Source organism: Quercus robur, chromosome 9 (genome assembly GCF_932294415.1).
Source record: "Quercus robur chromosome 9, dhQueRobu3.1, whole genome shotgun sequence".
Taxonomy (NCBI): Eukaryota; Viridiplantae; Streptophyta; class Magnoliopsida; order Fagales; family Fagaceae; genus Quercus; species Quercus robur.
In genome coordinates, this window is record NC_065542.1 from 51,918,190 (window position 1) to 51,942,156 (window position 23,967).

The 23,967-nt window shown below is 36.6% G+C and overlaps 3 protein-coding genes across 3 annotated transcripts; all 3 read left to right on the forward strand.

Moving 5' to 3' along the window:
* The first annotated feature begins 211 nt into the window (after nt 1-211).
* On the forward strand, nt 212-17,290 carry LOC126699012 (uncharacterized). Its single transcript, XM_050396557.1, has 9 exons — nt 212-305; nt 928-998; nt 10,994-11,126; nt 11,202-11,366; nt 14,388-14,698; nt 14,811-15,221; nt 16,255-16,356; nt 16,448-16,988; nt 17,078-17,290. The coding sequence occupies exons 3-9, from the start codon at nt 11,009-11,011 to the stop codon at nt 17,095-17,097; spliced, it is 1,668 nt and encodes a 555-aa protein (XP_050252514.1). The 5' UTR covers nt 212-305; nt 928-998; nt 10,994-11,008; the 3' UTR covers nt 17,098-17,290.
* Nucleotides 4,505-8,179, forward strand: LOC126701184 (uncharacterized). The gene is made up of 5 exons (XM_050399304.1): nt 4,505-6,792; nt 6,886-7,143; nt 7,228-7,342; nt 7,442-7,828; nt 7,883-8,179. Exons 1-5 carry the CDS (start codon nt 4,505-4,507, stop codon nt 8,177-8,179), a joined length of 3,345 nt encoding a protein of 1,114 aa, XP_050255261.1.
* Nucleotides 17,291-21,478: 4,188 nt separating the features above from the next.
* On the forward strand, nt 21,479-23,265 carry LOC126701185 (uncharacterized). The gene is made up of 3 exons (XM_050399305.1): nt 21,479-21,815; nt 21,914-22,855; nt 23,066-23,265. The coding sequence occupies exons 1-3, from the start codon at nt 21,479-21,481 to the stop codon at nt 23,263-23,265; spliced, it is 1,479 nt and encodes a 492-aa protein (XP_050255262.1).
* The last annotated feature ends 702 nt before the right edge of the window (nt 23,266-23,967 follow it).

Consider the following 23,967-nt stretch of genomic DNA (forward strand, 5'->3'; position numbering starts at 1 on the left):
TGAAGATGAAGCTCACACAGTCACTGCTTTCAAAGTGTAATTATTGTGCTCTCTTGGCATTGAGCCTTAAGTCAAAAGTCATTGGCTGCATATGTGACTTACCAATACAAATATTACTTTGATTTTTATTTTATTTTTTGGTTTTCTTCTCCTATTGTCTTTTCTCATTTTCAATTTTCTAAACTCATTTGCATCATAACTATAGGTGCTATGGTTAATAATCAGTTCCGGCTGGCTGCTTCAGTGTAGACACCTGCGAAGATAAATTTTCAGCACATTTCTGGTGCTGTTATGATATACTAAAGGTATGCTTCTGCCCATATTTTATTTTATTTGTAATTCTTGGTTGAATTCTGATAGCTTTTGGACATGTAATTTGGGTAATAACTACATAGATGGAGTTGATCTTTGGTAGTGATGTATCTAAAATCAAAGACGTTCATTCTTTGACCTTTTCTGATTCTTTTGAGTACAAATATATACATAATAATAATCGTGGCAGGACTTAATCATTGAAATTCTGAAATATGCAAGGAAGCGTCTGAATAACTTTTTGAATAAATTTAGAGGTTTCTATGCAGCACAAAATCATGGAGTCATGCAAATAGTCTATCTCAGCAGATGTTGATGCTGCTGAAATTTATAAGAACTCTAACTGGCCAGCCATACATTAAAAATCATTAATTTTTGTGCTGTTAATATGACCTTTTGGTTTACCCAGGAAATTTAAAAAATCTTTGCAGCAGTATTTTTTTGCCAGAGTAAGGAGAAAATGCTTCGACATGATTCATAGTGGCATATGCATATAAGTTTCTAACATAGGCAAACCAAGTTACAGTTACATAAGTCTCATTATATATGCAACAGTTACAACTTCTTATATAAAACTTTTCATGTTCTTTAATATGAATTATTTCTTAATTTCAGGTGCAAACAGTAAACAAGCCGTGTGAAAATTTCATCCAGACTGGGCATCAAAAACTGACATTCGCTACCAGGTTGAAGCTGAACCATAATTTATGCTTATTTCCCGTACAATATCATAAATATTTTGCAACTTCATGTCACTAAATAGTATGCTGATGGAATGATTTTTATTTTGTTTGGGAGGTCTGAATTTTCTCTGGATATTTAGTTGTCTTTTGTTGTTAAAGTACATGATTTTATGTTAGGGATGGACCTAGTAGGGGGATCGGACCCTCCCCCGGCCCAAATTTTTTTTTTTTTTTCGTAGGTATATTTTATGTTATTAATAGTTGGGCCCCTCCCTTCCACAACCTTGGCCAATGTTAGCCAGCCCCGCCCAGACAACCTATAGGACCCTTTTCAACTTTTGGACGCAAGGGAGAGCAAGGTGATCAAAGAGAGGAGATTGGAGAGGGAAGAGAGTAGATAGGCCAGACATGAAGCAGAGGGAAGAGAGAGAGAGAGTGTGAGGGAATATAAATCAATATATAGAAAAATAGAGGGTCCACCTAGGTGAATAAAAAAATAATAAAATTTTTTCTACCACGCCACAATGCGGTTTTATTTATAGAACCACATTATTGCGTGTTGGAAAAATATTTGAGATTTGAAACACCCATGGAACAATGATTTTGGTGTTTGTTTTCCAAATACCAAAAATTTGGCATTTGGCATTTGCCATTCTTTTCTAGAGCATTCACAATTGGCCATGCAAATGGCATATGTAAGCAAATTTTACCATTGAAGTACTAAAAAGGCCCCAGCATTTGGCCTTGTATTGGTCTAGTATCCTAAAAAAATTATAATATTTTTTGTTGTTGGCATGGGGGAGAAGGGAGAGAGAGAGAGATTGAATTATATTATTTTATTAGATAGTATATATTAATTTAATGGGTGGAATAGGAAAATAAAAATTGAGATGTTCAGGGTGTTTTAAAATAGTATGATGTAATGAATAAAATACCTTTTTGAGATGGTAAAATAGAATAAAATAGGAATTGAAGATGTGAATGCCCTAATAGGAACAATTGGTACTTGAGCTCTTATCTTTTCAATATTAACCAAGTCTGGCGATAAATTATCATCATCAACCAACAATTCTTTTGGACTCGAGTTCCACTATCCAAATCAACAACTTCTACACCTGTTTCAGCACCCTCACAGACTAGTTGCCCTATCTTTACCGCACAAATGTACTAGATCATCCCAATTTGCAATTACTTTCCAATGAAAACTTCTAGCTTTTTCATGGGACTATCAAGCATGAAAACGTAAGACTATGATAGTTCAAAATTTTTTTTTTTGGGTTATTAGGGATCATATATACGAACTAGTAGCACTCAAAGCTGCAACATTACAAAGTCTTACAAAGTTTTGTACAAATTTGACGAAGGCAAATCCAGGAATGCCATTTTATTATTAAACATAATGCAATTACATAATAATATAAACATTGTTTAATGCCCACAAATGAATACAAAAACAATATGAAAATCCACTTTCAACTTTAGCATGAGTTTGAAATTATTCCCCTGAGTTTGTTCTAAATTATGCAGTACCTTGAGTATTGGTGTACCGTTTCTGTTTTAACATAAGTCTGTAATTGTTATGTACTATTTATTTTCACGAGCATCCATCACATCTAATAGAGGCAGCTAATTGAAGGGATCTTGCCCCTTTTAGCTGCTTCAGCCTCTCCTCTTTCTTTTATATATACATCTTCTGCATTGTAGGTACACTGAGAAAAATTTTAGAGACCGAGAGCAAATAGATATAGAAATGGATAAGAAATTAGATGTTCACAATATCGCACAAATACTTATCATAAATATGATTAAAAAATATGATTAAACAATATCGTAAAAAATACACATATATAAGACTATCTTTAATCATTTAATCTTCATAACATTATAATAGATAACGCTGTGAAAATTTGGGATTGATTCACCTATCCATTCCATTTCGAGATAGTTTTAAATTAAAATTCTATTTGAGCACACCACTGGAAATATAGTTTGACCATACTTGCTACTCCAAATAATTCAAGTCAAGACGTTTGATTTTCCCCCCTCATCACCCAAGTAGATTAACTAAGATTTTAAGAATATAATTACATACAAAACGTATAAAAGCCCAAAATTGAAAAGGATGAAATCAATCTAAAAGCATTAGCACTATCATGCAATATCCAAGACAGCCACTTGTAATAAGCACTATGAGAAGCAAATATACAACAAAAGATCATTAAATAGAACAACTCATCATCATCAAGAATATACCCACTTATCTTGTTACAAAAGACACATGGGAACTTAAAATTTAAACATTTTATACTAAGACAATACAAAATCGATAATAATAATAATCTTCTTTATAATTACTTGCAAGAAAAAAAAACCTAAATTGATGGAGTCCTTCATAGAAATAAAAAATCTTATCTTGAAATTTTTTGCTCATTCAACAAAATTATAAATAGACCATTTATAAAAAACATTTAAAGAAAAAAAAACCTGTATTTCTTTACCAACCATGCACTCAAGTAGAAAAAAAGTGTTGTTTTTTTTTTTTTTTTACTCCAACAATTTATTATTCAAAACATGTTCCAACTGTCCAAAAGAATAACAAAATAAAATTATGACAGACCAAGAGAGATTATAGGCGTCTTTGTTTTTTGTAGAAGCAAATATAGGCGACTTCGACAAAAAAATAATTAATAATTATAATATTATGATATTCAAATCTTGTAGTATTAATCCATTAAATGCATCAAGCTACAATAGTAAATAGTCTCACAAAATTCTACACCAAAGTAAAATGCAGAGCAACAAACAAAGAAAAACAAGATAAAGAATTCGTGACTTTTGTCTAAATTGTTCAATATCCATTTACATTCCAGATATTATACCTAAATGCAAACCATTAATTTGAGGTATCATAATTTGTGCGAGGGTATGAAGGAACATATTAAAGTTGAAATCAAGAAGATCTTAATGTTTGTGATTAAGCCCAAGTTAGTACCCCTTAAGCCCCCATTTGCTTTTCTATGACAGAAAGCATTAGTAAACTAAAGTCCACAACATTCTAATAAACTAATGGTAATTTCACGACAGATGGGACCCCCCTTTTTCTGGTCTGAATTGTAAGTATTAGAAAACTATAGGCCATAACATTCGAATAACCTAAACAGAATTTCACAATAGATGACTTAGTCTTGAAATGCGTAGATACTCCTTATGAGCCAAGTAATTGAGCATCATGGTATTATAGACTTAATAATTATTAAGTTTTTAATAATTAGTACAATTATTAAAAACTTGATATTTGTTTTCATATTTTGTAAACACTTATGCTTAACTACTTTTACAACTTATCACATTGACTTAGTCTAGGACAAGTGTTATATGTTCTAAGAAAATAGCCGCATACTTGGGTATGTCTGTTCTTAACAAATGACAAATGAATGTAATTATAATAATTAGTATCTTTGTAGTAACAAATCTTGGTGTAGGTAAAATTCCGTAAATATTGTATCGCAATGGACAAAAGTTGGATGGAGAAGCGGAGGGGTACAAGGGAATATTTTGAAGGTGTAAACCAATTCGTGGAATTTGCTGCTCCATCTGCGCGCAATGGGAACATCTTATGTCCTTGTGTGAAATGTGTGAATTTGCTTATACAACCGCTAAATGTGGTACGTGAGCACTGTTGGGCTTCGGGGATGCTTAAAAATTACAAAGTTTGGAAATTTCATGGTGAATCGGCGGCTGCTACGCCAGCTACCGAATGTGGGAGCTCTCATGTGCAAGAAACCCAAAATCCATATGGTGATTTCCATGGGATGTTGCACGATTTGTGCCCCCCGCATGAAATCCCACCCGAACCAATGGAAGAAGGTCCAACTGCGCAATGTCCGGGTGAAGGTCCGAATGATGACGCCAAGAAGTTTTACAATATGGTAGATGATGTAGACAAACCTTTATATGAAGGTTGTACAAAATTTAGCATTTTCTCAGCCATTGTCGTGTTGTTCCAGTTGAAGACTCTGTGTGGTTGGACAAATAAGTCATTTACTCTGTTGCTTCAAGTCCTGATGGATATGCTTCCTTCAGACGCTAAGTTGCCAAAGGACCATTATGAGGCTAAGAAGATAGTTCGAGATTTGGGTTTGGGTTATGAGAAGATCCATGCTTGTCCCAATGATTGTATGCTGTTTTGGAAGCAAAATGTTAACCTTGAGGCGTGTCCTTGTTGTAAAGCTTCAAGGTGGAAAACAAATGAGGCATCTGTTGCTAGTAAGCATGCTTCATCCAGTAAGGGGAAGAAGAAAGCTGCGAAGATCCTACGGTGGTTCCCCTTAAAGCCAAGATTGCAGCGACTATTTCTGTCACCCGATCTGGCTAGTTCTATGAAATGGCATGTTAATGGTCGTATTGATGATGGGGTAATGCGGCATCCTGCTGACTCAGATGCATGGAAAATCTTTGACAGTAAGCATTTACACTTCTCATCTGACCCTCGTAATGTCAGACTTGGATTAGCTGCGGATGGGTTCAACCCCTTCGGAATTATGAGTACTAGTCACAGTACGTGGCCTGTCATGTTGGTCCCGTACAATCTCCCACCTTGGCTGTGCATGAAACGGTCATCTTTGATTCTATCATTAGTTATTCCTGGTCCTACCTCGCCAGGGATTGCTATAGATGTGTACTTGGAACCGTTAGTAGAAGAACTAAGGGAGTTATGGGATGTTGGAGTACAAGCATACGATGCATCATCAAAAGAAGTATTCCAATTGCGTGCAGCATTGATGTGGACCATAAATGATTTTCCTGCATACGCAGATTTGTCGGGTTGGAGTACCAAAGGTGAGTTGGCGTGTCCTTCTTGTGCCGTTCAGACCGAGTCTCGATATTTGAGAAATGGTCGCAAATTCTGTTACATGGGACATCGGCGATGGTTGGATGTTGACCACGATTTCCGCAAAGATGGTATGTCATTTGATGGATCTATTGATACTCGATTGGCTCCTGAACCACCAGTCACATCTGACATTATTGTGGAAACTGAACATTTACTTGGACGTTGTCTGGGTAGGAAATGTCAGCTTGCTTACAAAAAAAGGAAGAGAAGGGAGGCAGACCAGAGTGGTTGGAAGAAAATGAGTATATTTTTTACCTTGCCTTATTGGGAGGATCACAAGTTGCGACACAATCTTGATGTGATGCATATAGAGAAGAATGTGATGGACAATATACTAAGCACACTGTTGAACTTGAAGGATAAAACGAAGGATAATTACAAGGCACGCCTTGACTTGGCGGACATGGGGATAAGGAGTGAACTCCACCTACAACGAAAAAGTCATGACCAGTATACCATACCGGCTGCATGTTTTCATATGACTTCATCGGAGATAGATGGTTTCTTGCAAGTTTTGAAGGATGTAACAGTGCCCGATGGGTATGCTTCCAATATCTCACGGCGTGTGAATATGAAAGAACGCAAGATTTCTGGTTTGAAGAGTCATGATAATCACATATTGATGCAGCAACTTTTTCCCATAGCATTACGTGGGTCTTTGCCATCTCATGTTAGTAGGCCTTTGATAAAGTTAGCTTGCTTCTTTAGAGAAATTTGTTCCAAAACCCTTACGGTTTCAGATATTGTGACTAGTGAGGCAGAGATTGCAGTGACATTGTGTGAATTGGAAAAAATATTTCCTCCATCCTTCTTTACAGTGATGGTACATTTGGTCATGCACTTAGCTGCTGAAGCTAAGATTGGTGGTCCAGTGCACTACCGTTGGATGTATCCCATTGAGAGGTAAGATGTGTGTAATATTGTTGATCAACTTCCAGTTTCATGTGCGTGTTCGAATTACCATTGCCAATCATTAATCTTATCATTCCTTTATAGGTACCTCTCACGTCTTAAGTCTTACGTACGAAATAGAGCTGCTCCGGAAGGGTCTATTGCTGAAGGATACATAGTAGAGGAGTGCTTAACATTCTGTTCACGGTATATGGAAGGAGTGGAAACTATATTCAATCGACCCACCAGGATGATTGAGGAGTCAACGGGGGTGGTTTCGATCATGACATTAAACAATAAAGAGTGGACCCAAGCCCATCGCTACGTTTTATTCAATTCTGAAAACATCAACCGCTTTCGTGAGTAAGTATTACATATACAAATGGCCTTTGCACGTCAATCCAATGTACGTAAGGTCTATTAACCCTAATACAATTGCCTGCACAGGATGCACAAAAGATTGATAGAGGATGAACTTCGAAAAGGCCACAATCGTAACGTTTCCGATGCCATTATATATAAGCACCACATGGAGAAGTTTTGTACTTGGTTTGGGGGTCACGTACGTATGACATTTTCAACTTATTAAACTTGTAACACTGTCTCAACCATGATTAACTGTACTGATATGAATTATTTTGTTTTGGCCAACTGATGTTAGGTGATGTCCCTCACTGGTGCTGATAAGGAAAGGGAGGGAGTTAGTGATACCCTTGTTGCATTGTCCAAATGGCCGTATATTTATGTAAAGCGGTTCAAGCATTATGTAATAAATGGCTTAAAATTTAGGAGTGTAAATGATGAGGCAAATAGGAAAACGCAGAATAGTGGAGTTAGTGTGGCTACTGATGGGGGCAATACTTACTATGGTATTTTAAGTGATATAATTGAGTTGAATTATTCTGACAATATCAAACATGTGTTATTCAAGTGTAAATGGGTTCATGACCAACATAGGAGAGGATATAGGACTGATGAATTTGGGTTTCCTATGGTAAACTTTACACACTTCATACATGGTGGGGATAAAATGATAGATGAACCATACGTTTTGGCATCTTAAACTACACAAGTTTTTTATGTGGAAGATAAAAGGCACAAGGATTGGTATGCTGTTGTCAAAACTAAAGCTAGGGACGTGTTTGATGCTGGTGTTGGTCCCCAACGTGAGGAGGATGACATATATAGTTTTTCTGAAAATGTTCCCTACAATATAAGTAGTAATGAGGTTGTGAGTGACAACCTTCGTTGGGCTCGGGATGATCTAGAGGGAATGACAATTGATGCCTCCATCATTGCTGAAAGAGATCTTCATGGAGTAAACAATGAAGATGAGTTTATTGACGATGAGTCTGACAATGAAGACGACAACAAGGATGAGTACACCGAGGATGAGTAGTGTAATAATTTAGTAGTGTATTATGTGTTTGGATGTTACAGTTGTTAATGAAAACGTATTCATTCATGAATTAGTTGGAATGCCTCTGTGTAATATTTGTTGAATTTGGTAATTCCTCTTCATATTGTTAATTTTATTAGTTTTTACTTATGATGTATCCAATTCCTTCCCCTCTTCGCTATTGGATTTGAAATTCATTTCTTATGAACTTGGATATATGATCGTGTGGTGTTAGGGTTTCTTTTCGTTGTGGTTGTAGTGTTTGGCAAAGAGAAGCTCTTAAACTTGGATAGGGTAGTTTATATATTTTTAGATATTAAAATAAGTTATTTTACCCAAATGAAAATATGGCTAGGACTGAAACCATTATTCCGAAACTAGGTTTATATCATACCATATAGATTCGAACCAACTATCATGTTAATAAATAGGTATGGTTAGGATCGAAACTAGTATTCCAAAACTAGGCTTAGGTCATACCATATTGATTTGAATCAACTATCACGATAAGAAGTAAGTATGGGGAGCTAATCCACTCGAGCCTAGTCCTAGTTCAAAAAGGAACACCTGTACAAGTGAATATACCTACCCCTCCAAATATACACTTTTACCATCACCTTCGTTTTGTTCACCAATGCAATACATTGTTTGAGCTTAGCGTGTCTAATAATCGAGCTTAAGCTTGTGATTAGATTTGACTTGTTTGCAAAAACCCAATTTTGAAAATTTTCTCTTGGAAACATTTTCTCTTCATATTCACTAGGAGAAAAACTGTCTTTCTTTTTGGATCACGAATTTATTAGCCCTAAGGTTTTTTGTAGGGGGGTTATTAGCCCTAAGGTCTTTTTTTAGGGGGATTATCATCATAACTATAGGGTAGTTTGATCATAATTATGTCGCACTTATTTATAATGTCATTTTTGAAATTTGGATCAAATGATGTTGATATTGCCAATTGCGTTCTTCAAATGCAGATATAGATTGACAGTGATGGTAACCAGCAAGACTATAGATTAAAGAACCCGTGTATTAGGCAATTTGCTTCGCACTAAGCTCCCCTCCAATCAGCCAAGACTATGCCTATTGGCTAGAAATACCTTTTTTGTCTCCGTTTTCCGTGAAACACCCTATCTCTTCGGCATCTTTGGAATGCCCTATCATTTTTCTCTCTTTACCAAGTCTGATATTAGAAAATAATCATGGCTTGTGTTTGTAAATGTTTTTTGTTTTACCTAACCAACTTTATAATATGCCAATCCAAACTTTATCTTTTTTTTCTTTGGATAATTACATTGATTAGGAAAGAGATTTGAATCTTAAATGTCTTATTTGAAAACAGTAATTGAGTTATGAGACTCTTGACAATTTTAATTGAACTTAAAACTGAGAGATATAAATCAATTGGAACCGAGCCAAGTATACATGTGTAAGTTCTTAAAGTTCGGCTGATCAAGCTAAAATTTTTCTGTCACGAATTATCTATGAATCTGATTACAGGAAAGTGAAATAGGCATGTCTTGCCAGGTTAGGTCATATAGCCTTAATTCAAATTGGGTATGTACTAAAACATGATCCCACTCCTCCATATTATTGTAAAAACAATTTATGAACAATTACAGTACTCTCAATAAACAACATGCCAGTATTAGACATTTATAGGATCATAGTGGTCAGACTTTCGGTATGGGTTAGTTTAATATGAATGCTTTTTATTATCATGCTATTTTCCATTTGTGGCCTACTGTTCACAATTTTGCTATAAATGGAGGATTTTTTTTATTTTTTATTTTTTCAGTTTACCAATTGAAAACCGTAATAAAGAAAAATCAACAACCAAAACCTCACCCGTTCATTAAGTAATTAGTTGTATCTAGGGACACCAATACTCACTGCTAGCTAGGACCATATGACATCACCTTATATAAATTTTTTTTTATTTTTTATTGAGAAGAAAAGCTTATATAATTTTAATGTAATAATGGCATGAGGTAAGCTGATTACATCACCATCCTTAACTTGTTCTGTGATATTTATGGGCCCATTTTATTGTGTCCTTCATTAAGACATTACCCCAATTATGTTGCATGAAACATTCCACCCTTTCTCCAAGTCTGATGGTGGATAGTACTCATCCTATAGCTGAACGAGTCCTGAATATCTTATTATTTGTAATTTTTGAAAGTTGAAACCCCTATAGAAAGGGACATTCTAACCAAAGACATAAGCTGCATAGATACATTTTAGCCAGACAGACCCTACACAAAAAAGATGGAACCACAGTGGGTGGAGACTAGAGAAGAAGAGAGAAACCTTTCTTTCTTCCCAAACATCATTAAAATTGAAAACCCATTTATCATATGTCAAAACACTTGATTTTTTGTACCTCAGTTGCTTATAACATGCAGTACAAGCTAACTGTCTAAACCCACCAACACAAAAAAGGTGTCATTAAAAACATAGACGTCAAAAGCAAATTAAAATTTTTCTTTTTCTTTTTCTTGTTGTATTTATTTACATGAGTTGTAGCAGATTGTAAATATACCAAAGTCTAGCTTTTTATTGGTTCATTTATGGGGGTTTTAAAATCATCTTTAATATCTTACCTTCATGATCTTAATTACCATAGGTCCTAACCCAGCTCAATTCTAACAAAAATTGCGACATTTAATATAAAGTTTTCTTCTGGCTATCTTGGTGCACGAAACGTGTATATGGTTGAATTATTGTAAAGGGTGTCAGAACCTAAAAATGTTTAACTTACATTTTATGCAATTGCTTGTTGTCTATAGTTAACACTTTTTTTGTTTTGTAAAGTTGTTAGACGCAGGAATGGGTAAGAAACGCCGATTGCCAGTTGTAGAAGTCGGCGAAGGACCCTCGAGTTCACGACAGAGAGGGGAGGAGCTGCAAGCCGCCCATACTAGTGATGCTGGGTCACAACCCACAGGTAGTTTACATATCTTGAAATGTAACGTTTGATATTTAAGACTGTTGTAACTAATTTTTCGGTCCTTTGCTGCAGGAAAGGAGAGGGACCATCCATTGACAATTGTGCAAGTTGGCCAAGGTTCATCACGCTCACGAGACATCATGCAGGAGGAGTTAAGGGCCGCCTATGATGCTGAGCACGCAAGATGGGAGGAAGGAGATGATTATGATGATGATGAGACACAGCCGCCTTCTGCAGGTAGTTATTCGTACAGTGTAAATTATTCTTAGGGTAAGACTTTTATGTTTGATGTTAATGACTAAACACCTATATCTTTAACCTTATGTTTATATGGTTTCAATTTTTTAGTAGTTTTGACTTGATACATACTTTAATTATTGAAGTAAAATGAAATTTACTAATTGAATGAATTAAAATTCACACAATGATCCAAAGAAGCAGACAACTAAGATAGCTTAGCTCAGTTGTACATCTCCACAAGAAGAAGATATAGGGTCAACTATAAATATATATATATATATATATATATTTATATAATAGAAATTCATTAATTATTACAAACAACTGTACATTGGAGGCATTAAGACTTGTGCTGATTATCAAAAATTAAACTGCAATATTTGTGCAGACTGCACATCAGAAATCTAAGTCATACGCTTAAAAAACTATTCCATAATTATGTTCATTATAATATTTTTCAACAAGCTAATAAAACCTATAAGCATATGTAAATGAGTTGATGTGCTGTAGCAAATTTTAGAGTTCCTAACACAATTCTTGTTTCATTAACTCCAAATACAAATACAAATCTCCCTCTTCCCTCACTAAGCTTGAGAAAACTCTTAATTTTATTTTTCATTTTATCATTAAAAATTTCTGAAAATATATTTTAAACTACTGCTCTTACTGCATTTTAATTAACTTTTCCCTTCTATTTCTAAGAAAAAAAAAAAAAAACACACTTTTCCCTTGTAAAAATGTGCAGTTTGCACAGTATAGAAATCAGTTTTTAGTTTTATGATGGATATATTTAGATCTAAACAAAAGAACACAATTAATGTTGGGGGGACATTACCTTATGTAATGGTAAAGTCACGGGATGGTCACAGGGGCGGCACCAAGTGAAGATTAGGGGGTTCAAAACTTTAAATAAACCATCTGAGCTGGCCAAAAAAGAAAAAGAAATAAAGTATAAGAGCTAAATAAAAAAAAAATGAATTATGTATAATATTTTTAAAATATTTTTTTGACCCTTTGAAATAAAATTTTGAACTCCTGATCCCAAACTTTTTAAATTCAACAGAAAAAATGAGCTTAAATATGATTATCTAGACAATATCTTAGCATTTTTAAACATTAAATGCAAAAAGCCCAACAAGAAAGTAGAAAATTTGTTGACCTTAAAATTCAACAAAATTTTCTGTATGGTTCTCTGCTTTTGAATTTCTTATTTCCTTCTTTGTATTCTGCTTTCATGTCTTGGTATTTAGCTTATGCTTCTGCTCCATTTATCTTTCAATTTTTTTTTTTTTTTATGCTCTGTTGATGTTGTTTTCAAATGGGTTTTCTGGTTGGTTTGTATGAAGGGATTTGTCTTGGTATCTGATGGAGTTTTCAGTGTTGGGTTTATAGTGGCTATTTTTGGGTCTTCCTGAGAATTGTTAAGGGTTTGACAGTGGGGTTTTGGCTGTAGTTCCAGTGGGATTTTTCTTGGCTTATTATAGGATATTTGTAGTGAGAGTTTTGGAGGATTTGCTGGGTTATTTTCAGTGGGGGTTGAGATTGTCGATTTTGGGGTTGATTTTATGGGTTAAAACAGGGATATTTATGGTTCTATTTGGGTTTGCAAGGGCATTGTTTTTGGGTATTTTTTGTGGTGTTCTTGGCTGGGAATTTGGGTGTTTCTCTATAAAGTTTGTAGGGGTTTAGAGGTGGGTTTTTGGTTGGATTTCTATATGATTGAGGGATTCTTGCAGGTTCTGTTTGTGAGAAGGTTTTTTGTGTATTTTCTGGGTTTTGATAGTTTTTGTAGTGTGTCTGGGAGTTTGGGTGTTTCTCTGTGGAGAGGGTAGAGACGTGTGTGAAAAATATTGAGGAAACTTGATTTGCATGGGAGGCCTTACTTATTTTTTAGTAAAAGATGGTGAGGTCGCGTGGGATGGGAGATCGCTTTTTCTTTGGCATTTGGCCAGCTTGCAATTTGTTGAGGGTATGGAAAATATTTGGTTGTGCATGGAACCAAATTGGCTGTGCAAACTTGGGGGTAAGGACAAAATTTGTTACATCTTCTCCTAGATGGGTTCTAGAAGAAGTGAGATTTAGGGAAATGATCCAATTAAGTACCACCACTTGACATAATTAGGGACCAAATCAATTTCAAATGTGCACTTCTTTAAGCAATTAATAAAAAGCAAAGCCTAAAATGGTGATGACCCAAATTTTTTTTTTTTTTTTAGAAACGGTGATGACCCGATTTAATAGAATTGGACTTGTTCCTTGGAAAAGTAAATGAATTTCTTAGGAACACAAACTCCGATAAAATTGGACTCAATAAATATAGTGGCACACATTTCATGCAAAATCAAGTAATACTAAGAAGGGAAGTGGTAATGAGTGTCCTTAAGTAAATTTTACTAAACTTCTTTGGAGTTTGGGTTCATATCAACTAAGTTAAAGTCTCTTAAAAACAACTAATTCGGTCTCTAAAGGATATTTTTATTCCTAACTCCATTTAGCACAGTTACTTTTATCTCATATTTTGTTCACTGTGGATGTGTAACGTCCTTGTCATCAGAGAAAAAACAAAAAGAAAAGAGGGGGTCAAGTCAGATTTTTAGTTCGCACGTGCCCCCCACCTAACACCACTCCCCATCTGTTCATATTATGTTCTTGTTTGAGGTTATTTTACCCAAGCTGTAATAATGATATTCATGTGATTTACGAGCTTTGGAAATGATATTCAACTTGGCTGTGCATGTACATGACACTGGCAGTAATGGTGTTATGGTTGAATTATATGCAAGTTACATATATTTTTTGGATAAAAACAGTTTTTTATTTTTGAAAGGGATAAAAACAGCTTTTAGATAGAGACATCGACTTATTTGTTATTATCAATTTCTTTAAGTATCAAAATCTCCACATTTACAAAGATCACATATATCATCTTAGTTGAGCACTTGAGCTATATACAGTGACTTCTCTGTAATTGTGAACTTTGAAATTTCATTCTCTCTAATAATGGTTTACTATATGCAGGCGATTTGGTCCAAGAAACCGCACCATCCAATGATGGGCGTGCAGAAGATTCAGTTCGGGAATCCCCAATATCTAATAATATAAATAAAAAACGTGGAATAACGCTAATGCAGCGTATATGGGCTCTTCCACCGAACAAGAAACTTGTATGTGGGTTAAATGGGAGCAAGCAACCGGTTGGGGAAAGCGGGCAAACATTCAAAAGGTGGTTGGGCACCTTATGCATCTGCCGCAACTATTGCCCACTTATGCCTGCTACTTGGACGCATGTCGACCGTAAATGCAAAGAAAACGCTTGGGTAGAGATAGAGGTTGTATCAAATTAAGATACTTTTAATTGTTATGTATAGGCGTGTATGTGCTAAATGGCATTTTCAGTAGGGTGAATTATTGCACTATGCTAACTCAATTTTTGCATTTCAGAAAAAATGGATCATTGACCCAGAGATTATTAGCCCAGCTAATCAAATGAACTGGGCAATGCACTTGTTAGGAGAGTTGAGAAGAAACCAAAGAAGTAAGTTAAAAAAAAAATGCTACCCAAAAGATGCGTTAAAAGAAGATGTTTATCAAAGTAAACCATCTTGGGCTGACGAGCAGGACTACCGCGCACTAGTTGACTATTGGTTTGATACTAAAACGAAGGTTGCGCTATTTTCTTGCTCTATTTTCTTGCTCTATACCGAGTACAGTGTTTTAACTGATTTGTTTGTTTTAATTTGTTGGCGGGAATGTGTAAAGGACTTAGTGGAAACGAACAAGAGAAGTCGTTCGTTTCAGACGGATATAGCGAGGACAGGGCCTATAAGTTTTGCACAAACTGCTGACAATATGGTAAGAAATGCATTATACAACAACTAGCCAAGTTTTAATGCTCTACTATTTTAATTGAACTTGTGACATATTGGTGGTATCAATAAATTCTAGTTGTATTTATTTATTTATTTTGTTGTTGAAAGAACATGGTCGATTCGAATTCATGGAAATTAAAATAGATTTTGTCGGCGTGAGTTTAGCATTGAGGAAGGGCTTGCATGGAGATGACAGTAATGGTGGCAATGCCCAACGTTGTCGTAGGGTCCAAACTAAGCAATCCACAATTTCATTACTGTAATAATACAAACTTCTTGGTTTAGAATTAATCAATATTAAAAAATCACAAAAGAGTTTCCGTACATATTGTTTGGTTGAATTAAAATTATTATGTGTGATGAATCTGAAGAGTTTGAAGAAACTAGTCTACTGATCATATGCACAGTGTTGGGGTAAGGAATACTTGGCTTTTTTGCATGTTTATGACTGTTAATAGACATTTCTTGTGATGTAATTGTAAAAATATTTAGGGGGTTGTAGCTGCGTTTAAAACGTGGCTATAGACAAATTCAAAAAATAGTTAGGGGGTTATAGCCGCGTTTAAAACGTGGCTATAGACAAATTCAAAAAATAGTTAGGGAGTTATAGCCGCGTTTTAAACGTGGCTATAGACAAATTCAAAAAATAGTTAGGGGGTTATAGCCGCGTTTTAAACGTGGCTATAGGTAACAGATATAACCACATTTAAGAAACGTGGCTATAGTTGTGGCATATAGTTATGGCCACACTTTTTCAAACATTACCTCTTATAAAATGGCTATTTTATTAAATCTAATACTATAAACACAGTGTTGGACCCAAAAACCGCTTGATACAAAACATTCACATGAAGAAAACAACTCGTCTTTTTGAACGTAATAAACTACATGTTTACGGAATTTGTTTTATGGTTATATTGCATGTTATGTTCCAAATTCCATTTGCTATGTTTGGTTGTCGCTTCATACCGACATAATTTTTCACTATTGTAATGAGACTGTTGAATATGATGTAGGCAAAAGAAAACGGCCAAGCAGTGGAGCGTGCAGATGTTTTCATAAAAGCATACTGCACGAAAGATGGGACTCCTATTAGTAATGTAGTGCGAGACAAGATTGTAAGCCTATATCATAACCTATTTATTTTCTAATTTGTGCGTGAAATGTTTATAGCAAATAATATGTTATTTGGTTCTTATATGAAAACAGGATAAAATGAAAGACATTTTAAACAACGGGGGCAAGCTAGTAGGAGACCATCGCGATGGAATTCTCTGGGCAAAAGATGATGCGTTCGCTCAAGTGATGGGCAAAGAACGTTCTGGACGTGTCCGTGGGGTCGGGTTTGGACCAACCCCATCAGGAAGAAGTGGGTCCAACCTTCCATGTGTGCCTGGGCCGTCGTCCACTGAAACGGTCCAACGAATGACTGCATTGGAAAATTCGATGAGGGACCAACTTGCTGACGCAGAGCAAAGGCATCAGCAGCAACTAGCCGAAGCACTGGCCGAAGCAAAGCGGGAGTCAGATGCACGGCATGAGCAGCAACTAGCCGAAGCACTGGCCGAAGCAAAGCGGGAGTCAGATGCACGGCATGAGCAGCAAATGGCCGAAGCAATGCGCGAATCAGAAACACGGCATCAGCAGCAGCTGGACGAAACAAAGCGGGAAATGGCCGATACAAAGCAGAGAATGGATGAAATAGTAGCCTTCTTCCAAAAGAACATGCCCAGTTTAAGTGGATATTCAGGTAATACAAACTTTGCGTTTTAGTTAATGAAACTTGCGTGTTTATTGCAATATTATGTGCTACTAATTTTGCGTATATAATATTTTCAGGATATAGCGCAACATCATAGTATAATATCTTCGTGGACTCGTCATGGACTCTTCATGTATAATTTCTAGTATATTCGGAATATTGTAACTTCGTGGATATTGAAAATATTGTAAACATAATTGTAATATTGTTTGGACTATTTGTGGACTCTTCATGTATAGTTGTTTGGATATTTATTTAGAGAAAATTAATGCTTGAGAAAATTCTTACTTGATATTTTGTTGGAATTCTGGGTTGTTATTAGAGATATTTTGTTGAAATTTTTGTATGTTTGACAGGTTTTGTAAAAAAACTCTGCCCAGAAAAAGAAAATAAAAAGGAAAAAAAAAAAAAAATACTATAGCCACGTTTTTAAAACCATAAAAACGTGGCTATAGACCAAATTCATATTAAGAATTCGGGGGGCTTAGGCCGCACTTAAAACGCGGCCTAACGTTGTAATCTTGGGCCGCGTTTAAAACGCGGCCTAAGCGCACAACCTTAGGCCGCGTTTTAAGTGCGGCCTAAGCATGAACCTATGGCCGCACTTTTTAAACGCGGCCTAAGGTTGAACCTTGGGCTGCATTTTAAACGTGGCCTAAGGTTCACCCTTGGGCTGCGTTTAAAACACGGCCTAAGGTTGAACCTTAGGCCACGGTTAAAACGCGGCTTAAATGAGTTTAACAGGCCATCACAATGGGACGTATGGCCGCACTTTTTAAACGCGGCCTAAGGTTGAAAGGCTTAGGCCGCGTTTAAAACGCGGCCTAAGGGTACGGTCTTAGGCCGCGTTTTAAACGGGGCTATAGGACCCGGGCTTGGGCCGCGGTTAAAAAGTGCGGCCATAGGACCATCAGTCCTATAGTCACGGGTTTTAGGCCACATTAGGAACCGTGGCCTAAAAAAACGTGGCTATAGGCTATAGCCACAGTTTTTTGTCTTGTAGCCGCGTTTTAAAAATGCGGCCGGAGGTCCGTTTTTTTGTAGTGTTTGATTATCGGGAAAGTGCAGAAAAAATTAAAAGAAAATATAAAGAATATGAAAACTTTTGGTCATTTGGATTTTTTTTTTTTCCATATAAATACAGGTCTGGCATATTTAAATGTTAAATAAATTTTTAATTATCATTTTATTTTGGACGTGAGCTTAGTCAATTTTTTAAAAAAAGTTATACTGATATGGCAATCCAAATAGTAGTTGATGTAGCATAAAAAATAATTTTTTATTATTATATTTGATACATCAATTTTTTCCATCCAAAAGATAATGGCAGAGACTAAAATGACACGACATTAAAAAAGTTAATAACTAAATTGACACAATTAAAAGTTTAGGAACTAAATTGATATGGTATAAAAGATAGAAACCAACTTTGTAATTTACCCAAATTTATATTATCTAAGAGCACTCACATTAGTGGGTGTAAAATTGTGCAAAATAGAAGAAGATGCAAAATTTACACAATATTTCCTAAATCTGCTCCACATCAGTCCAACTATTGTTGTGTAAATATACACATTTGCTATAGTAACCGTGCATATTTGCACGGTTACTGTAGATGTGTATATTACTATTTTATTAATTTTTTCTCTCACCTCTGCTCTCATTAGTCTCTCTTCCCCCACATACTCTCAACACCGCCTAATCACCACTCAATCACCACCACCACAACCCATCACAACCCATGATATTCCAATCACAAAATCAACCAAAAACAAAGAAAAATCAAACCGAAAATCAATCCAAACCCAAAATTAAACCTTCAATGGAAAACTCAACAACTTAGAATCCAAAATCAAAGTTTCAACAAAAAACCCATCAACCCAAACCCAAACTCAAATCGAAGCCGCCGTCACCACTGCCATGGAGAGTTTGCGGCTTTCTTTGCTCGTGGAGAGCTTGCTGCTGCCATTAGAGAAGAGAGAAACAATTGCTTGAGAGCTACAACAAAGGAAAAGATCAAAAAATAAAAAAAAAATAAAAATGAAGAGAAAAGACCGTGGGAGAGGAAGTAGAGAAAAGATGTGATTTTGTGAGATAAAAAAGCAAAAAAAAAAGGTCAGATGTTTTAGTGGTGGGGGGAAAGGAAGCTTCCTTGAAGCTTCCTTACTTGTAAATATCTCTACAATATAATTTAATTAGAAAAGAATTATATTTAAGTTTTTTTTTTTTTTTTAAACAAAGCATGATTTTATTTGGAATTTTATTAAAGTCTATATTAAAATTTTTAATTCAAATCAGTTCATTTTTTTAAAACTAAAATCATACTAATAGTAAATAATCTCTCTCTCTCTCTCTCTCTCTCTCTCTCTCTCTCTCATGCGTAACCCTGAAACGACACACCGAAATATTTTAGTAATGGCAGAATGATGGTTGAAAACACTGATTTGTTGGCTGTCACTAAAGACACTATTTTAGGGGTCTAGCCACCAGTGTTGGTGGCACGATGGGCGGAGACACCGATCTAATGGCGGTCGTAGGAAACATTATTTTGGCGGTTCGATCATCGAACCTCCAGCATAAGAGGCTCCACTAGCCGAGCCACCGATTTTGGTGGTTTACTTGAAATATAAGCTTAAAATAAAAAAGTATGACTATTAGAGAAAATAATAAAAAATTAATAAAGAACGAATATTTTATTGAAATATATTCTAAAATAAATTGACTAATGTGGGTGTTTTGGAAAAGTGGTTGTGTAAAATAAAAAAGTAAATCTTTTTGTTAAGATAGAAGGAAAATTTTACACGAACTAATATGAATGCTCTAACTTGACCCGGCAATTCTTCAACAAAAATAAAAATCCTAGACATAGCAAACTAACGGGTCGGTAACTTGTCGGGTAAAGGTTAATTAGGAATAGATTAATGGAATAAAACATGTTGCAAACATGACCTTTATCAAATATTAGACCTCTCCTCTAGATCGGAGATCTCTCTCTAACCTTGGGTGAGCTTTTCTTCCCATCAAGTGGGGGTTGAGTAAAGTAATCTTATTCATACAGTAGTCAATTCATCTTGCTCTCTCAAATGGAAGCGGACTTTATAGAATGTATTGAGAAACTCAAACTCACATCCGAAGAAGGTGAAGCAATATTAGTCCGACCTACTCAACGGGCTAAAACACTGGAAGAGTATTCAAACAGTATCATTGGGAAGTTCCTCACATCTCGACAGATAAATCTTCAAGCTGCGAAGAACGTACTGCGATCAGCCTGGAAGATGGGGAATGACTTGAAGATTATTGATGTGGGTGATGGATTGTTCCAATTTAAATTTGCACTGGAGAGCCAGCTGAGGTGGGTGATGGACAATGGTCCTTGGAGCTTTGATGACCAATTATTAGTTCTTCGCAAATGGGAAAAGGGCATGACGGCAAGATCAGTGTCTTTCCCGGTCATCCCGATCTGGGTCCAAGTCTGGGGATTACCTTTTGATCTTATAAATGAAGAAGCTGGTATGGATATCGGAAAAGGGACTTGGTCACGTGGTGGAAGTGGATAGTAAGGCACTAGCATCAAAGCAGGCAAGATTCTTGCGGATCCGTATTGAAATTCCTTTGAACAAACCTCTATGCAGGGGGGCTCCTATAGTCAGTCCGGAGGGTGATGAGGTGATAGTTGCCTTCAAATACGAAAGGCTTGTGGGGCTGTGTTACAATTGTGGCATGCTGGGTCATGAAATGAGGGATTGCTCTCAACCGATGAAGGAGGACGACGGTGAACTCCCATACGGGATATGGTTAAAGGCTAGACACCGGCGGCAAGCTGAAGCGTCAACAAAGAAAGCCAATGGTTCAGCAAGGCAGTACAGTTCAGAAAGAGGTGAAACACGTGTCGGGTATCCGCCACCACAACCCAAAACTTCAGCATTAAAATCAGCAATAACTGATTCTCATGCACAGTGAGTTAATGCGGAATCTGTTATGGGAATAAATACAGAAACGAAAATTGAACCAGACACCAAGTTGTACGTTATGCATATTAATGCTGATACGGAATTAAGTGAATTAAGTGATACGCATAAAGATGGGATAAATGATGGGTCCGAAATTAATGGGAGGGTATTAGTTAGTGTCCCAATCAAGTACGTGGAAGAGTAAGAATCAGATACGTTACCAAAACTGACCCCAACGCATAAACATATTGAAGTGGCACGTGAGGAAAATAGGGCTGATGGGGATGCACGTGATCGAGTTAAGTGTGGTACTTGGAAAAAAATAGAACAAAAGACAGCAGTAAGCATGCAACTGGACCCGCCGAGTGAAAAAAAACCAGGGAGCAAAAAACATCAACACAATGCCCAAAACATTGAGAAATTAGAATCGGAGGAGATGGGAGAGAAGAAACGGCTTCGGAGTTTGGCCGGTAACAAAACTTCAGACATGTCAATGGTGGAGGCTGCGAATCAGCCTCGTCGATCACAATGAAAATCATTAGTTGGAACTGCTGGGGGCTTGGGAACCTCTGTGCAGTTACAGCCCTCTTTCATATTGTAAAGGTTCAAGCACCCAAGGTTTTGTTTCTTATGGAGACGAAACGATCAGTGACAGAGATGAAGCAAATAACAGATGATTTACCATACCAAGGGGTCTTTGTGGTACCTAGTGTGGGAAGAAGTGGCGGATTGGTAATGATTTGGAAGGAGGAAGTCAACTTGCACATTCAGACATACACCCAGAATCATATTGATGCAATCATCTATAACAACTCGAGTCCAGCATGGAGAATTACAGGCTTTTATGGCCAACCAGATGCAAATCGTCGACATGAAACATGGAGCCTACTAAGGCACCTCCATTCCTGATACACAATGCCATGGTTATGTATTGGGGATTATAATGAGATCCTTTCATTGCAGGAGAAGCAAGGTCGAATCCCAAACCAGCAGCTCTAATGGAGGCTTTTCGAAGTGCACTTCTTCATTGTAATCTTATTGATCTTGGGTACACTGGGAACAAGTACACATGGAATAGTGGAAGACATCATGGAGAGTTTGTCCAACAAAGACTAGACCGAGCTTGTGCCACATTGGAATGGAGAGAGCTTTTTCCCCACAGTCGAGTAACTCACCTACAAGCACCATATTCAGATCATATCCCAATCTTGCTCACCACTCACAACACAAACATCTCTACCCGAAGAAAAAAATTCCCTCACCGGTTTGAGGAAAAATGGGCTTCACACCTGGATTGTGAACCAGTCATCCAAGCAGCTTGGAACCAAGTGCATCCTAGGGGGAGTCTGATGTTCAGGTTGTTCGAAAAAATCAAACATTGCAGGATGGATTTGATTGGATGGTCCCAATCTGCTTTTGGAGATACTGAAGCAAAATTGGAGGAGAAACAAAAGGAATTGGAGGACCTAACAAAACAAAATACCGGTGACAAGATGGAGAGCATCAACATGGTGAAGAGTGAAATAAATAGATTGTTGTATCAAGAGGAATTAACATGGAGGCAACAGTCAAGGGCAATTTGGCTACAAGCGAGTGACAAGAATACAAAATTCTTCCATCAAACAGCAAGCCAAAGGAGACGAAGAAATCAGATCATTGGGGTTTTTAATGATGAAGATAGCTGGTGTACAGATGACAATGAGATTGCAAATGTGGTTGAAAATTACTTCCATAATCTATTCACTACAGCACATCTAGATCACACAATTATGGAAAATGTCCTTGATTCAGTTGACAGGCGAATAACAAATGACATGAACGGTATACTCCTACGACCTTACACTGCTGGTGAGATTAAGAAAGCCCTCTTTCAGATGCACCCATCAAAGTCTCTTGGGCCGGATGGTATGTCTCCTTTTTTCTTTCAAAAATACTGGCATATTGTGGGTAGGGATGTCATAGAAGCTATCTTATCAGTTTTGAACTCAAGACACTTTTTACATAAAATGAACCATACACATATTGTGTTGATCCCTAAGAAAAATGACCCAAAGTACCTATCTGAATTTTGTCCTATTAGCTTGAGTAATGTAATATCCTGTATTTATTCCAAAGTCCTCGCTAATCGGTTAAAGATTATATTGCTCAATGTTATATTTGATGCCCAGAGTGCTTTTGTGCCAGATAGATTGATCACAGATAATACTACTGTAGCATTTGAAGTGTTGCACAGGATGCGTAATAGACGAAGGGGAAAAAGAGGACACATGGCAGTAAAATTGGACATCAGCAAGGCCTATGACAGGGTGGAATGACCTTTCCTTGAAAGAATAATGGCAAAAATGGGAATGGACTCGAGATGGATACACTTGGCAATAGAAACAGTCACCACAGCCTCCTACTCCATTTTAATCAATGGGGAACCTAGAGGTCACATCAAACCATCCAAAGGAATCAGACAGGGTGACCCTTTGTCACCTTACTTATTTCTCATGTGTGCTGAAGGCCTGTCAGCCATGCTAAAAAGGGCAGAGGAGAGGAGACAGCTTTATGGTATACTATCTTGCAGAAATGGAGTCAAATTTCTCACTTACTATTTGCAGATGATAGCTTGCTATTCTGCCAAGCAAAAGTGGAGGATTGCCAACAATTGAAAACCATATTGGAGCAGTATGAGAGTGCATCGGGCCAATCCGTAAACCGGAGTAAAACAGCCTTCTTCTTTAGTAAAAATACAAGAGCAGAAGTGAGGGCAACTATTCAAGGCATATTGGGGGCTCAAGTTATGGGATTGTGAAAAATACCTTGGATTACCCATGGTGACTGGTTTATCTGAGGTGAAGTCTTTCAAGGAGCTTGAAGGAAAAATTACAAAGCGAGTCATGGGGTGGAAGGAGAAGTTTATTTCTAAAGCGGGACTGGAAGTATTGATAAAAACAGTGGCCCAAGCAATCCTCACTTACACTATGGGAATTTTTAAAATCCCAATCTCCTTGTGTAACGACATCAATGCCATT